Source organism: Calidris pugnax, unplaced genomic scaffold (genome assembly GCF_001431845.1).
Source record: "Calidris pugnax isolate Ruff unplaced genomic scaffold, ASM143184v1 scaffold58, whole genome shotgun sequence".
In the NCBI taxonomy this organism is placed as follows: Eukaryota; Metazoa; Chordata; class Aves; order Charadriiformes; family Scolopacidae; genus Calidris; species Calidris pugnax.
Window position 1 is genome coordinate 3,010,996 of NW_015090868.1, and position 18,465 is coordinate 3,029,460.

The following is an 18,465-nucleotide window of genomic DNA, read 5'->3' on the forward strand; positions in this document are numbered from 1 at the left end:
ATATTAGAAAATATATAAATACACTGATATTAAATGACTCCCCCATCAAGAGAAGGACTTAGGTTTCTGTGCTGATTGTCCCGTGTCACTTCAAAATGTCACTTCACAGCAGAAAGGAATATTTTGAATTTATTTATTTATTAAAACTGTAATTTGAAATAACTTGCAGAAATCTTTCAGTCACATATTTCTACACTGGCACTTGCTTAGTGACAAAAAGTGTAAGATAAATGTCTTTTACAAGAGCAAGTAACCAGATTGACAGACTGCCAATATACTTTACTTGTTAACAGCTATATGAAGATTAAATTATATAAAATTGTAATTCCATTGAGATGAGAACAGCTTAAAGACTATACAAGATAAAAATATATCAGAGATTAATGTTCAGGTGATTAATTTTTTAAAGAAAGCTAACTACCTATTCTATGGACCATAAAATACATGACGACAAGGATCCAGACAGTAAAAAAAAAATCTTTCCTTGTTATCCCTTAAAATTCATATATATATTACATAAACAAAATAACCAGGATGTTATAATTACGCAACATAACCATAGTTTACCCTTTGGTTACATCACCAAGTTATGACTTGAGTGTCACACCCTTCTTGAAACACCTAGTACAATAATTGTATAGACACAAAAAGGTAACTAACAGCTTTGAGCTTCCTTAGACACCTGTAACCCAGACTGAATGAGAGGTAGTTGCAAAGACAGAGGTTTCCACGGGGGAGCCTGTGGACCACAGCAAGGTTAGTACAAAGAAAGGAAACTATAAATGTTTGATAAAATTCAAGTCTCCTAAGCCTCTTATTTTGATATTGACAACAGCTACATAGTTTTTCCAAGATGTTTTGCAAGTACCCTTTGAAGATCAAGCCTAAGAGACAGGAGGAAGTTGAGTTAATCTTGAAGACAGCGGTTACTTTTCAGGAAAGTATTTGATACAATAGATGAAGTATGAAAGTCAAACATGTGATTCAGAGATTATGATGGTTCCATAGGTGGACAATATATCAGTAGAGGGGTCAAATTATTTTATCATTATCACTCACGACAGAGCAGATCCACTTGATGCACATAAAACACCAAAGATTTTTATTCCAATGGCAAGATCGGACCAGGGACTACTTCAGGGCTGTTATTGCAGAGCATTTGGTTCAAGGTTAGATCTTCCTCTAATATAGCCTACTCCTGAATGTTTACTTTCCACGTAAACCCAGGATAGTAAGGTGTGTTAAAGCCATAGGCATTTATCAGTGGAAATGTTTAGAGACTTCCTTGTCCTGAAGGTCTTGCATGCTTTCACATGTACCTTTCTGAGCTCAAGATGGAACAGTGAGGTAACAGATCTCAACTAGATGTTAAAGGATGGTAACTCTAAGCTACCAGTGGGGGAATATCTTTCAAAAAATTGTTAGTACATCTCTGAGATCTCTATCCAATTTTTTTTTTTTGCCATACAGATACTAATAACCTTCAGTTTTGCTAATCTAACTGATACATATTATATCAGGGCAGTTATTTGTACCTTGTATTTACCTTTCAAGATTCTTTCTTACATCATACGCTGGAATAAGAGATGATATACCCAAAAGTTTCTCTAAGTTTCACAGATATATTACTTAATCTGATATGTAGAGACTCGCACAACTTGCCTATCCTGTGTTTCTACAGAATTGCAAATAAACCATATTTCCTTTTTAATTACCTCTTTGATGAGCTATCCAACATCCATGCCTTACGGACAATTAACTTCAGTTACCTGTCTAACTATAAGATGAAAAGCCTTATTTCTCCTCTCTGTGAATAAAAAGGGCTTGGGATAACTAGCTCAGATTCAAAATGCAACTTTTACATGTAAGGTCAGTATATTCAGCAAACTTTTCCAAACTGAACAATCCATAAATTGAACTCAGAAAGGCTTTTATTGTGCCAACTGGTCAGTGACTGCAGCTGTACAGTTAAAAATAGAAAGTGAAGAGCTAATGCAAATTAGCATTCTTGCAATTGTCAGCCAGCAATGACAAACCCATGCCCTGGCTCTTCATGACCCCTTGAAGTGGTGCAATTACTATTGTTTTTATAATAAGCTTAACATTGGCTTATGCTAAAACAGCAAATAATTTAAAATAATGTCAAAATGTCAACCTTCAGTTTTGCTAATCTAACTGATACATATTATATCAGGGCAGTTATTTGTACCTTGTATTTACCTTTCAAGATTCTTTCTTACATCATACGCTGGAATAAGAGATGATATACCCAAAAGTTTCTCTAAGTTTCACAGATATATTACTTAATCTGATATGTAGAGACTCGCACAACTTGCCTATCCTGTGTTTCTACAGAATTGCAAATAAACCATATTTCCTTTTTAATTACCTCTTTGATGAGCTATCCAACATCCATGCCTTACGGACAATTAACTTCAGTTACCTGTCTAACTATAAGATGAAAAGCCTTATTTCTCCTCTCTGTGAATAAAAAGGGCTTGGGATAACTAGCTCAGATTCAAAATGCAACTTTTACATGTAAGGTCAGTATATTCAGCAAACTTTTCCAAACTGAACAATCCATAAATTGAACTCAGAAAGGCTTTTATTGTGCCAACTGGTCAGTGACTGCAGCTGTACAGTTAAAAATAGAAAGTGAAGAGCTAATGCAAATTAGCATTCTTGCAATTGTCAGCCAGCAATGACAAACCCATGCCCTGGCTCTTCATGACCCCTTGAAGTGGTGCAATTACTATTGTTTTTATAATAAGCTTAACATTGGCTTATGCTAAAACAGCAAATAATTTAAAATAATGTCAAAATGTCAAAGCAGTTCAATTGTAACAATTATTTTACCATGGCTAGATTCCTCTCCTGTGCAAAATCCTTTTAAACCAGCTTAGTGAAAATATTTTCTTTTTCAAAAGCTGTACTTCTGATTTTCTATCACCACCCAGATATGCAAATACAATTTCTTAGTCTATATCTATCTATACATATATATATGCACATGGAAGAAATATATGTATATTTCAAAGATATTGCATTCTTTAAATACATGAAGTTTAGGTTCATATTTTCAATTATTTTACTCTCAGATGCCTGTCACTAAGAATGTGACTTATTCGGACTGGATATAAATATCCTGCTGGTGCTCAAATGTACATGTGTAGACTTAAGGGTGAAGATTTTACTTATTTTTTTATATTACAATCTTCTAATAATCAGTTTTTGAACCCATATAGAGACTCTACTGTAAATACTAACTAGTCCAAAAAGAAGACTGACATTCCATGAGTCTGCAGAAGGAAATTGTTATTCTTCAGTCTACATTTAACAAAATAGATTAGAACATAATCCAAAGTACTAGTGCTTATAAAAGCAGAAGCAGATACTGACAGACTTTTTTCATTCTTTCAGCTTTAAATTATATGATATGCCCACAGCTATCACATGTAGCTTTATAATATTAAATAACCTATTGACATGTCATCTAATTACTATATTTTTTAACAGTCTCTTTGCAAAACAAATGTGTGCACACTGAGATATATGATTTCAGGTCATAAACCACAGCTTTATGCGTATGGATTCTGTTTTGTGCAAAAGTTTAACCACAGATCGTTCCATAAATTTATATAAAAGTTGGAAAACAAACCAAATCAGTCCTGAAGCAGTACATTTCATAAAACAAAAGTATGAAATATTTTGCCATGTAAAGAATGAAGGTTAATAGATTTATATATTTCATAATATATGCATAATTATTTCAGATACATATATCTCTCAAGCTACTGAAGCAAGGTCTTTAATTCACTAATTAGTAAACAGAACCACTGAAACAATCCAGTTGTTTCCTGCAGTAGATTCTTGCACTGATTTAGTGAGTCACCATAAACCTTTAAATTTCTAACAGAGCTTTGACGTACAAGAAAGAAAAATATTTCAAAATATCTTTTCTGGCTTTGTTTTAAAATGATTGTATGTTCAAATTGCAAGAGTTTTAAATTGGATAGTGCTATAGTAGCTTATGCTGTGGAAGGTCAAACTTTGCCTAGGTATGGAAGCAGTAGTTTCAAATATTTTATTGGAATGCAATCTTCTGCACAGAGAAAAAGTCTGTGTTTTTTAAAACATTTTCTTAACATATTTAAATTTCCATGCTTAATTCTCCTCTGGAATAACAGCAGACCATTTTACTGAAGTCAACAGGTATGCCTAAATATGCTCCTAATACACATAGCAAAAGTGTATGTGGATGTCCTGTTCTGCAAACGTGTTATGCTAAAAAAACAACAACCCCATAACCTCAAAGAAACAAAAACAAAAAACCCAAGCCAAAAACCCAAACACCCCCTCCCCCTCAAACTTCTAACAAACTTTTCTGTACATGAATATTGAAGTCATACAGTTGTCAAAATATGAATCGAATATAATCATTCACTAGTGGCAGCTCAGAAGTAGCACTTTATTTGCAAAATACACCTCACCAGGCAATGATCTCAAATAACCCTATGCCTTACAAAGCATTAGCAGATACAGAACAATTTTCGTCATTTGTTTAATGTTGGTTTTGTTGGCTGTTTTTTATTTCCAATAAAATAATGGAGAATATATATGTGTGATGACCCTAGGAATTAGAAATGTATTACTAGCTGCATCAAAATATGGCTTAAATATGGTCAAAATCCAGAGAGAGAGAGAGAATACACTGATCCGAGCAGAAGTGCTGCTATTTTAAACTGTGGAGTGTTCTGTCTTTTCTTTTGATATACAAAATGACACTACTCCACTGCCAACTAGTCAGCACTCCTACCACCTTTATCCAAACAAAGCTTTGGGAACAGCTGGGCAGATGACACAGTTTCGATTAAATGCAGAATTTCTTTCAGGTGTGCCTCTGAAATACAGCCATGGTAACACCGCGCTGCTATTGAAGATTCCAGATGGAAGATGTCTCATAAAAGCCCATGGCTTTTATATCCATCTACCCAGTCTTGCCAGAATCAAAACAACGACTCTAAGTGCCAGGTAAGAGACAGTCCAAAAGTTCAGTAAACTCTAAAAAAATACTAAGAACAATATAAACTAAAAAACCCACCCTAAGTTGACCCAACTAACTCAGTTTCCTCTGAAGAGAGATACCATACAGAAGAGGCATAGCGAACTCATACTGATTGCTATCAGTGGAGACAAGCAACCAAGAGATGCTTGGGGTAGTCACTACGATACTTTAGGTTGGGTTAACAAAAAAAATAAAATATCCAAGATCCAGATATATTTTCAGCAGGTATGAGTAACCAAAAATAGCTGAATAGATAATCTAGGACATGGGTCACCTCACTGCAGAATTTACACAAAAAGTATAAATATCTTGAAGTAACACTCAAGATTTGTATACAACACAATAAAGGAAAGAACTAAAAGTTATTACTTCAAGAAACAGGGTATACAATGTCACTGTGATACTTACCACTGTGAAATTCATAACCTTCAAAATCCATATTGTCATTGCTAAGTTAACAATCATGGTAACCAACAGCAGAAGGACAAAGAAGTATAAGCACCTCTTTCGCCATCCATAAATCCCTACTGGGTAAAACTGAGGATGTTCAGTCCTTGGAAGGCTGTTTTGTTGCGTTGCTAATATGTACTGCTCTCGTGTCATCTGGAAAAGAAAGGCACAAGTATTAGTAAGCAAATGAGAGGTGTGTTTTTCATACACTTAATTACACAAAGATTATCTGAGAACACAGAAAATCAGTTTCTATGGGCACAGAAGGTATGCATTCATTCGGCATAAACTACATCAAATTCATTTTTACTAGGCATTTAGTAAGGATTTGGTGGTTTTTATGAATTTAAAGTAAACCTTTAGTTTGATATTTCAAATTGAATTTGCATTTCAAATTTATCAAGAAGAAACTGTAAAAAATATTAATGTTATCCATGTATGTATCTTACATTTCATTTCTGAAGACTGTTTAATTGTCCTTTATGAGGTCATTCAGGAAAATTTGGTTTTGGAGAAAAAAGTCATGTAACTTTTTTTTGTACCAGTTGTGGCTGAAGATAAAGGTAGTTTTCTTCATAGTAGCCTGTAGCTAAAACTATTGCACTCTTTCACAAAAATAGAAGAAAATTCTATTCTTATTAGAAATGCATCAGTCACAAATGAAATTAGTAAATTTAATTAATAATTTATGTCATTAAACATACACCCATATTTTACACAAAAGTATGCCATTGTGCACACCATATTTTACTCAAAAAGAAACACGAAAACCCTTCAAAGTTTTAATTTTGCCCTTTAGTATGGATACTATAATTGTCTGTTATTTTCCTGAACCAGTTTAAGTTCTTCTAGCACATAAACAAGCAGTAACTGGTAACTGTTAAAGAAGTTATCATTAATTCTTCTTTAGAGCAAAAAATGTTTATGGCATTTAATAAGAAACCATTTAACATTTTTTACATCCTTAACTTTCTTTTACAGATATTTATATTCATATTCAGCTGTCACACGCCTTTAGACTGGAAGGTATTAACTTTTCCCCATGACTTAAAAATGAAATTGAAGCCATCTCGTTCTGTTTATGTAAAAGTTCCTCCTGAAACATGTCTATTAAAAAGATTGGTTTAATAGGCTTTATGCTCAGAAGTGAAAAACTCCAAAACAAACACCCAAAACAAACAAACAAACCCCCAACAAACTTATAACCCAGCTAGAATGATCAGTTTTATGCTTAAAAATTGCCTTTCTTTTCACTGAAAGTAAAAAATGCACAACAATGGCTCATTTGGTTCAATTAGAAATAAAAACAAGATCAAATCTATTTGAAGGATCAAACAAATGTTGATTTCATAAGATTTTTAATATGTAAAGCTCAAAAATGTTTACATAAACATCTGTATGGCTAGATATTTATCCAAATCAAAACTCTTGCAGTTTTACCACGCGCTTGTTAGTAAATGAGATATTAATGGCATAAATTAACTCACTGTGAATAATTACAGCCACAAGCACACAATACACACCCATATTACAATACACGTCACTGAAATAAGCCAAAACATAACCAATAAAATTATAAACCTGTTTTAAATAAGCTAGTCATTTTGTCATTTTTACTCTTTTCAATCGGAATTGCTTCTCTTTGCCCATAATTTCAATCAAATGTAACTTTTAACAATTTATTTATGTGGTGAGTCTTTACAAACAGAATTCTCTAAAAAACAGTTCTCAGTCCTCCCAGAGCAAAGTATCACCAGGCTTCAAGACCTTAGATCTTTATTGTATCCTGGCAATATTCAACCCCGCTGTGTCTGAATTCCTTAGGAATTCAGAAGTGAACATAGGAAAGGGTTAATCACCTTCCTCCTTATAAAGAGTTTCTACACATTCATTTGGAACTGCTGTGAGCTCTGGGGTTTTGTAATTGTGAGAAGGCAAAAGAAATTCCAGAACACTAGAAGGACTAATTTATTAAAATATTTTTTTAAAGAAGTGACTTGCATGAGCCTTGCTAAACCCTGCAATATGACAGAATATCTTTAAAAAAAACTGGTCACACCTAAAAAAAAAAAATCTGACAAGTTTTTGCCAATAATTCCAATTGATAAAGCGCACACATACTTTATATATAGAAATCCATACACACAGGTATTTATGAAGATCATAGAAATCCATACACATGTACACACAAACTTTAGGTGACTGAATTACTATCTCATGCTATTGAACTTTCAAAACTATAAAAATATACATTCTGAACTAGGCAACTGACAGATCTTATTGACGATGAGTTATTATTAAATGAACTTTTAAATAAATCTGTGTTATAAGCTTAATGTTATTCCATTACACAGGTCTTGCAAATATGTAATGATTGGTGACAACATTTCAAGATAAGATCTATGGTTTAAAAGTTTACCTAGGTTTCTGATATTAGGTTTCAATATTATTATCTTAAACTGGTAAACTCCATGGTGTCCACACATGCACATATACACGAATTCTAAGAACCCGGAAGCACATGCTAAGGAAATTAAAAATAACTCCCCTGCTCTGATAATAAAGTAGATTTCTAATTCAAATCCAAAGTAATATGGGACACATTACTCCATGACTACAAACAAATTAAATCAGTTCTCGCACTGCACTGAACAAGAATCATAAACATGTTAAAGTAAACTATTACAGCACTACAAACCATCATATAACAATTGTACCTGAATATATTTTGCAATTTTTAATTCTCATTTTTGGTTGCTTCTACACTTTCTGATCTTTTTCAGTACCATAATATATATGATTGTGCATATTCACTAGGCACAGTTGAATCTGAGCAAGCACACAGCTTGGAACCTAGATCACAATCAAACAAACGACCTCTGAATTATTGATATTTTATGGCCATAATGTACTGTAGGAACAGATATCTTAGACTTATAAAAGCAATTAAAGAATGGAGCAGAGACATTTTAATTTTTCAAAGTTTATTTTAGTCTTCAGGAAAATCTAATACAGAGGTAAATTTTCAAAGCAGAAAAATGAAAGAGAAGACAATGAGCAAATGAATTAAGGAGGGTGATATTGTTGGTATAATTCCTGAAGTTAGGGAAGCAATCTACTTAAACAAGTGTTAACAAAAACTGCTTAGAACATGAGTATGCCTTGCAAATAGTTCTCTAGACAAATATAAATTTGTTTTAATGGCTAACGGCTCTTTTCTTAGTGCCACAAAAAAAGAATCAGATTCAAAACTAAGGAATTAAACAAAAAGATCATTTTTCTTAATTACAAATGGTTAGCCAAACAGAACAAACAATCCAATATTTGCTGTTAACATCTGGGCAGGCAAGCAATTTGACTTTCAGCCTCCTGATTTTTCTGAAAAGAAAATTATAATATTTTTGTGTATTTTTAAGACGTTTTGAAGGATATGGAGAGCTGGACTACCTCTCTATATATGGTAAACTTACGTTGATTTCATTCCTCACACATTTTTTTTAAAGGCATTCAAGAATACAAGTAAACATGTCAAAAGTCAGGTTTTTTACCATTTTGCAAACACACACACACAAAAAAAGAAAGTTGTAAAAGATACATTTGGGTACAACAATCTTAAATGGTAGGGGTGGGGTTCCATATGGTAATACCATTCCTGTAAGACAATTCAAAAATTCTCTAACTGTGGTTGACTGAATAAAACCCCAGATTAATGCAGTAGCTTCTCCACGACACACTGAAGAGTTCTCAGGAAGATTACATGTGCATCCAGCTACTAAAACAGCTGATGGAAGGCTAAACTAGGTGCAATACCTTTGATCAAGGTACAAAGTGCTTTAAGAAATGACCATTCCTGTAAAACAATTAAAAAATTCTCTAACTGTGGTTGACTGAATAAAATCCCAGATTAATGCAGTAACTTCTCCATGACACACTGAAGAGTTTTCAGGAAGATTACATGTGCATCCAGCTACTAAAACAGCTGATGGAAGGCTAAACTAGGTGCAATACCTTTGATCAAGGCACAAAGTGCTTTAAGAAATTAATACGACTACAGAAGCACATGATTATACTTAACAGAAAGTGGAGAAGCTACCAGAGGGCTTTTACACAGGTTGACACGGCTGTGTTTCAGTTTGTGCTTATTAAATCTTGTGCTCTCATCAGGCACCACTGAAATGAGTCTGTCTCCATCCTTTTGCACATTCCCCTTCAGGTATCTGTACATATAGATAAGATCCCCCTGAACCTTCTCCAGGCTAAACAGTTCCAACTCTCTCAGCCTTTCCTCATAGGAGAGATGCTCCAATCCCTTCATCATTTTCATGGCCCTTTCCATATGGTAATACCATTCCTGTAAGACAATTCAAAAATTCTCTAACTGTGGTTGACTGAATAAAACCCCAGATTAATGCAGTAGCTTCTCCACGACACACTGAAGAGTTCTCAGGAAGATTACATGTGCATCCAGCTACTAAAACAGCTGATGGAAGGCTAAACTAGGTGCAATACCTTTGATCAAGGTACAAAGTGCTTTAAGAAATGAAGATGACTACAGAAGCACATGATTATACTTAACAGAAAGTGGAGAAGCTACCAGAGGGCTTTTACACAGGTTGACACGGCTGTGTTTCAGTTTGTGCTTATTGACTCTTGTGCTCTAATCAGGCACCATTGAAATGAGTCTGTCTCCATCCTTTTGCACATTCCCCTTCAGGTATCTGTACATATAGATAAGATCCCCCTGAACCTTCTCCAGGCTAAACAGTTCCAACTCTCTCAGCCTTTCCTCATAGGAGAGATGCTCCAATCCCTTCATCATTTTCATGGCCCTTTGCTCAACTCTATCCAGTATGTGCATATCTCTCTTGTTCACTGAACTCTATCCAGTATGTGCATATCTCTCTTGTACTGGGGAACCCAGAACTGGACACAGAACTTGAATTTCCCAGATTAATGCAGTAACTTCTCCATGACACACTGAAGAGTTTTCAGGAAGATTACATGTGCATCCAGCTACTAAAACAGCTGATGGAAGGCTAAACTAGGTGCAATACCTTTGATCAAGGTACAAAGTGCTTTAAGAAATGAAGATGACTACAGAAGCACATGATTATACTTAACAGAAAGTGGAGAAGCTACCAGAGGGCTTTTACACAGGTTGACACGGCTGTGTTTCAGTTTGTGCTTATTGACTCTTGTGCTCTAATCAGGCACCATTGAAATGAGTCTGTCTCCATCCTTTTGCACATTCCCCTTCAGGTATCTGTACATATAGATAAGATCCCCCTGAACCTTCTCTTTTCCAGGCTAAACAGTTCCAGCTCTCTCAGCCTTTCCTCATAGGAGAGATGCTCCAGTCCCTTCATCATTTTCATGGCCCTTCACTGAACTCTATCCAGTATGTGCATATCTCTCTTGTACTGGGGAACCCAGAACTGGACACAGAACTTGAATTGTGGCCTGACCAGTGTTGAATAGAGGAGAAGGATCATCTTTCTCAACTTGCTGGAAACACTTCGCCTGATGCAGCCCAGGATACCATTTGTTGTCTCTCTGGCAAGAGCACATTGCTGGCTTATGTCCTATCTCCTTTTGAAAAATAATCCCGGCTGAGATACAGACACAACCACTTCATTTAAAAAAAAACACTTAATCCTAAAATTAATCTTTTCAGATACTGATCACTAAGTAGAAAGTGCTTATATTAAGCAGGCCCTCAGTTAAGTTTTAGGTACCAGCAATTTGGAAAAATGTTATGCTCCATACTATTTATTGGCTATGGGTAGGCCACATTCTAGTCAGTACCACATTACAGTGAAATTCAAGCTCCAACTTGAAAAACTTACATCCAGAATGACTACACAGGGAGACCCAAATCCTCCTGCCAGGAAAAGGTGTCAAATCTGATTCTAATCTGAGAGTTTGATGCCTTTTTGGTTCAGCCGTGGATTTTTGCCCTGGCTACCTTCAGAAACAGAGATGCAATTGTACTCTCAACTCCAAAATCTTAAGCAACACATTTGGAAACCCCTTTGTACCCCTGAAAATCCAAAAGAAAGAACATGCAAATAATTCCACCATGAAGCTGTACATAGTCAGCTGATTACATCATTTATGTATTTCGAAGGTTAATAATTTAGAAGAATCTCTTTTTTCCTCTTGGCCACAAAGAACAGTTTTGACATCAGTGTCAACAAGGCTTAAGTCAGCATGTCTTTACTGACAATTTACTTGGCTTTATGTTGTCAATTAGAATTCCATTTTTTTGCTAAGTCAATACAATTAGATTACTACAGAGACTTCATTACAGCCACAGGCAGGACAGCAGCTGAGGTGCACAATTTTCTCCCTATGATGCCGGTACTCACTAAACAGTTACTGGAACAATTGTCTATAAAAGGACAATAAATGTTTGCATCTTGAATATTGTTCTCCAATAAAAGTATCACTACACAAAAATGGATACCAGTGAGCTGATACTATTACCATTATTACTTAGTGAGAACATTTATGGCTGTTCTGTGTTTAACATATTTAATTGTAATGTTCACTGCACAATGAAGTTCACAGCACGGTAACAAGAATAAATAATCATGTAGTGAATAGAATCATATTTTTACTACTATTCTGTGACTTGAAATGTTTCTAAATAGTAACGTGCCATACTGAATTCTTCAGGAAGCTGGATTCAAATACATCTCAGGTGATGATTAATATGCTTTTTAAGTTACATTTTCAGTAACTAGAAACATCCCAGGACACTTTCAGTGTATTTTATTAAAGTATTAAAGCTTTTGCAAAAACCTACTCAGTTCTTCACTTTATTTAGCCTTATAATCATCTAAACTTGCATCTTGTGTTTTAGAATAACTTCTGAAGTGTTCTATCTAGCAACACCGTCAATGTAGCATATTGTAAGAATAACCTTACTTGAGCTAGGTGGGATCACAGCAGCAGTCTTGTAGCAACAACACAAGATTCAGTACAGCTAAGTTGCCTTAGAAAGAAGTAGCTACCTGCGGAGATGAGCAGATGCTGAGTAGACTGCTAAAAGATAGAGCAGCATAGAGTCCTGGCACCTGGAAGTAGCTACCTGTGGAGATGAGCAGATTGAGCTGAGTAGACTGCTGAAAGATAGAGCAGCATAGAGTCCTGGCACCTGTTATAGCTCTCTGGACTTCATCTCAAATATTCCTACTACTAGATAAACAGATTAAATTTATATTACTGAAGAATTTTTAAAAGTCTATTAAAATGGCAACAAAATCAGGAAAACCACAGTAAATAATTAGATTTCAGTTTAAAAACCACCACTTTTCTTTTAATCCTGATGGGCCTTCATTCCTGTTGCTCTATACAACTCAATAAGGCCTGGCATGTCCACAAGCACCACAACCAGCACTTTACTGCTGCTACTCAGCTCCCTCTCTTAAGACCACTGAGAAGAAAAGTTGGAGAATTTTTTTGTTCAAGATATTCCATCAGAAGAAAGCCTGGCAACCACATCAACAGAAAATGACAGGACCAGTACTTCAGTAGCTTCACACGAACTGGCACTGGCTTTCCTCTATGAGTGACACGTTTGGTTAAATCAGTTCTAGTAGATGGTAGCATAGAAAAGTGTAAACTTCAAGAAGTTCTAGGAGTGGCAGATTCATCAGGGGAAGCAAGCTTCACTGGACTAGAAGAAACAGGTGGAATGAACACTTGAATTGTGAGAGGAAACTTCCTATTTAAAACTTTTAAAACTAACTTTGATAACTGAAAAATTCAGTTCTATGTTTTAAAAAGCCAAAGAACTTTGACTTTCTTTTCGGTTTTTAGTTGATATTATTGAAGGAAACATAACAGGTATGTTTGAAAGCTCCTAAATGACCTAAGATCTCCGGCTGAAAAACTTTCTGAAAATATTTTCAAAACCTATTTCAAATTACTTTGACAGTATAAAGAGCATAACATTCCTTTGGAAAAGGAAATTAAACTCCTAAATCACCTTGGAAACCTTCCCCCTTGGAAATTTTTTTAATCAAAAATTTTCACTTTTCCACATTTTCACTTTCTTCATTCCATTTTGTTTGCATTTCTCCTTCTAGAAAATGCATGCAGAAGTACATCCATTCCCTAACAGCCAACCTGTTCACATTTAGCAGGATACAAAGCAGTGAGGACAGAAGCTCAATCATACAAGAGTTGTGTCTTTATTTAAGAGGGGTTCCAAGAACTTGCTAATAATAACAATATGTAATATGTAATGACTAAATGTCACACTTTTGCCAGGCACATTAACACATTAACTAGCTAAGTTGGCAGTACTGAGCTAATAAATTTCCTTTTTTTTAATTTCCTTTTTTCTTTTTTTTTTTTTTAAGCAATCAAAAAGATTGTGCCAAGATCATGGGTTAAACAACAGAACTGAACTCAAATAATTTGTGGGGTGAAAAACTCCAACCCTTTCAAGCACTGTGGGAAATCTAGAGAGATGCAGGTGGTCATCTATATCTCATGTTTACTGCATTCAATCATCTTCAGTATTTCACTTGAAGGAAATGGGCTAAAATCCTTTGACAGTCTAATGGAGGTGGAGGTTTTTCCTGACTTTCCTCAAATGGATAATGAAAATTAAATGAGACACAGCAAACATATAATGTGTTCTCCTTGCTGTGAAAAGCAAAAAGAATCAATATAGCTTGATGAAGAGAAGGCTGATTGGCATTGAAAAAATGAAGCCTTCTTTTTAGACTAAGAAGGGATTTAAGAAAGACCCAGTGCCTACACCATTTTATCTTCTAAGATACTTGTAAGCACTGTTGGAAGAATTGAAAAAAATATAACTGCTCTTCGCTGGAGCTATACTGAGCCAGCATAATGAATAGACAGTGCACAGCTGTCTGTCCTGCAAGAAACTAGGGTCAGCAAAATGGAAATCTGACAAACATGGAACCTTAGATTCATCAGAGATTGTGTACTCAGATGTCATTACTCAGTGTGATTCTTGTGAACAGGATAGTCAAGGAAGATTAGGGACAGCAAAGAGATACAGACAACTCCTTAATGATCTGGAAGAAGAAAAAGACTGTAAAATAAAGATTTTTGAAGACACTAGAGTAGAGATAGCTATAAAAAGAGAGAACAATGAGCAGATGGCATCCAGAAGTTTGTTTTAGCCCTACAAGTGATTTAGACTGAAATTTATAACTAATTAGATATCCATGGACAAGGGTGAAAAGCCTACTAAATGAGCTGTGAGGATGATTGGCACGATCCAGTCGGTATAGTTATGCAAAAGAGGAATGTATGGAAAGAAAATAAGGAAAACACAGAAAAAGGGAGAAGGGACATAACTGTTGCTCAAGAAGCAACAAAATTTGCAGTAAACAAAGAACTGGGAGAGAAGCCAAACATGCACTATTAAAACTCTTGCTAGAGTAAGCTAATTCTGGTTGTATTTTGGGAAGGCAGCTAGCTCATCAGTAGAAAATACCTTTATATAACCTAGAAACTGGCTGTGACTGTCAAGAAGTAAGAAGCAACTCTTACTGAGCACAATCAAGGAAATTCTTGAAACTTCCAAAGTCAGCAAAAATCCTCAGGGTGTGGGTGAAAAGAAGGAAAAAAAAAAAAAAAGGAAGAGTTTATTTCTTTAATAGTTTGCCTTTACCACCATATTGCACCTGTCATCAATAAGCAAAAGCCTCCACAGTTTCCTTAAAGTCTGTCACATTAATAAACAACATATGTTATTCTTCAGAGTTAATTTGGGTAGTGTAAGTTCACCAGTAATCAGGAGTCATTCATGAACACCCTCACCAGCTTCTCAACATGAATGATAACCTTTATAAGTGTGGCAGAGACAAGAAGTACAGCAGAACCAGAAAAGAATCTCTTTTGACTTGATCTTGATCAACTTCCTGTGCTTCACTCATGTTTGTATCAATGAATCAAGCTTTCTGAACAGAAACTTTCAGAACAGTTCCTCTCTTACTTGTAGTGATTAATGATGTATAAAGACCAAGCTTGCAAAAATCCAATTCAGTGTATTAAAATTCTTTCTCTGTATTGTATTTCTAATAAGGAATATTCTCTACAAAGAATTGCTAGATTTTATATTTCTGCTGACAGACTTACTGATAGCTGTTATTAAAGTTTGAAAATAGACCCTCTAACACTTAATAAAATTCCTACTGCACTGATGCATTTTTCCTCAGCAACACTCATTTTTGGTGGATCCATCCTATTTCTTGGTCTCTTTATGCAAACTTCTGGTGATGCAGCCTTTGAAGACTTCTTGCTTACAGATCTTAAAAAGTTACAATCTTGACTGAAGATGCTAGGGCCATTCCACAGCAAACTCCAGCTCTATGGAAAGCTAATTTGTCAGTAGCTTCAGCATATTATTGAGGCAGTTATACCTATATAGGAAATTACATCATTGCCTTAACAGTAGCCATTCATTCCACTCCCAACGTCCCTGTCAAGTTCCCCCCCTAAAGCAACAGGGAACCCAGCATTTTTAGGGTTCCAAAGCTCACCATTCCTTTCAACAACATAATAAATAAACACACTGGACATAACAAATGTTTATAATTATTTTCCTGTCCCAGATTCCTTAGTGAACTGAAATATTTTAGGGTTTCTGATCAGAGTGCCCTTAAAAATTCAATATCTTACTCCTTCCTCCTCCTCTCCAAACTGTGACTTCTCCTTTAGAACAAGGCATCTTTTTCTTTGGCATGGATTCATTTAAAGGATTTTATCGGTAACAGCAGTTGCAGACACCTAATTCCTTAAGGGAGTCATACATAAACAGTATTTTTCTACTGGAACAAGCAGTGGGTAATTATTTTACAGTGTGAATAAACAAATCTTTATGTCTTCCGAAGTCTATATGTACTACGTGACAGACTACATTACATACTATGTGACATCCACAACAAACTGACTTAATAAAACAGACTGATTCTCCACCATAGATTTGTTCAGATTAACTGAATAGGAAATTTGACAAACGCCATGCATCCAGCCCATATATATCTGTGTCATTACAAGAAATGCCGTCTTGGAAACCTGAAAAGTTACTTGGGAGCTGCAGAAATACAAAAATCCATCTTCTATATGAATTCTGTAAAATATTAGGGATTTAACAGTTAATGTGAGAAATCTCATCATAATATTTGATGAGCCTATAATTTACTGTTGGATTATGACCATCACTTCTAATTCATGTCCTCTGGTCTGGGTCCCACACAACATAACTTAAAGCAGCATTGGTTCTGAAAACAATCTCCTTTTGCTTAATTTCTAAAATGGCTACTGAAAATGTTTTCTTATTTCAGCCTTCCATCTCTACAAAGAACTCATGATCACACTTAAAAGCCATTTTTGTCAAGCAGGATTACATGCAACTAGAGAATCATCATCCTCACCATCTAATTGCAAAACCTACTGGAGGCTGTCACAAACCATATCATACTGCAAAAATTAAAAGTCCTATCTCTTCAATCTTGGCATTTCTATCACAATTAAATACTTTAAAAAAAAAAAAAAAAGAAATATTTAATGACAAACTCTAAGACATTCCATTATTGTCCTTGCAGAAATATAGAAATAAAACCCATTAGCCTAATAATGCATTTCTGGAAGGTACACTGATAACTGTGAAAAACAGTCCAAAAGTTTCAAATATGCACTATAGTATTCTATAAGTATCAAAAGTCTTATTAAGCTAATTTAATTTCCTGAACTGAAGAAAGTAGCTAACAAAGAGGAATTGGAAGATGCAGAAGCATTACTCTAATCTTCTAATTTTGCTGATATTGGGAAAATTGCTGTCCTTTGTACAATAGTTCACTACTAATAACTAATAGACGTAGCTTTTATACAGAGGTAGATTGTGTTTTTAACATTTAGAACAGATAATTTTAAGGGTTAGTACTACCTAAATACAGAAAAGGAGTTGACAAGTGAAGATTATTTTAATCAATGAAAGAATATTTTCTTGAAGTCATCATTTTATTTGGTTGGGGTTTTTTGATGCATGATATAAAACCAGACAGGAATCTGTTTGCTGAAAGTTAACCTATTGCGCAACCTTACACAACCGTAAGCCTCCAAATGAGTAATCAACATGGTGTCACTATGATTCTGAATTCCTGGTTTTGTTTTAGTTTCCAATTTATGAGAGATCATGAAAAATAGTTCCTGTTAAGTCACATAAAATAATAATTAAGAGAGACTGAAGAAATACAAATCAAGCATAGGAAATATACGTCAGGGAATCATGGGAGTTAGTTAATGTACATATTGAGCTTTTGATGAAGACTAATGCAGCAGGCCTATAAAAGTAAGCAGCAACAACTAAATATTTGATTAATTTACGGGGAGGTTGTTTAGCAGAAATCTTTTCAGAAAGCACTTATTAGCTGAGGAAAAACAGGTAAAATGTAAACACTCTACATATCTGTTTCAACTCTGTTTCAAAGAATAATTGACTTTTTAATGAAATGCAAAATGGAAAATAACAACCTACAAATTAAATTAGAACTAAGAACAACATGCAAACATGGTTTCATAAAACATTGACACTATTGCTCATAAATATTTTGCAAAATTAATTTCCAGTGGATTAGTTATGACATCATATAAGGATGTTTTGCTGAACTGATTAATGAATTACTTGATTGGATGCAGCAATTGTGAGTCTCTTTTTACTTAATATTTTCATTAAAAACTTCAGAGAATGGGTACACAGAATCATTTATTCACACCAATGCCAGTGAATATAAAGAAATTGTGTTCACAGAACTTTAAAGATCCTAGTATTAAGAACTCTAAAATAATCATACAGCATTTTTTTTATTTCAAAATGCAAGTTGGTTCTCAGAAATAAACTGAGAATAAAAAGTCAGTTAAGTGGGAAACACAATTTTAGAAATCATCAAAGGACAAGGAAA

General features: G+C 34.7%; 1 protein-coding gene across 3 annotated transcripts in view; it reads right to left on the bottom strand.

Moving 5' to 3' along the window:
* Positions 1-18,465, bottom strand: part of SGCZ (sarcoglycan zeta) — a 425,770-nt gene that overhangs the window by 198,582 nt on the left and 208,723 nt on the right. For all 3 annotated transcript variants that reach the window (XM_014945657.1, XM_014945659.1, XM_014945658.1), the window contains exon 2: positions 5,474-5,668. In XM_014945657.1, the coding sequence (XP_014801143.1) occupies positions 5,474-5,668 (195 nt within the window). The remainder of the gene's footprint in view (positions 1-5,473; positions 5,669-18,465) is intronic.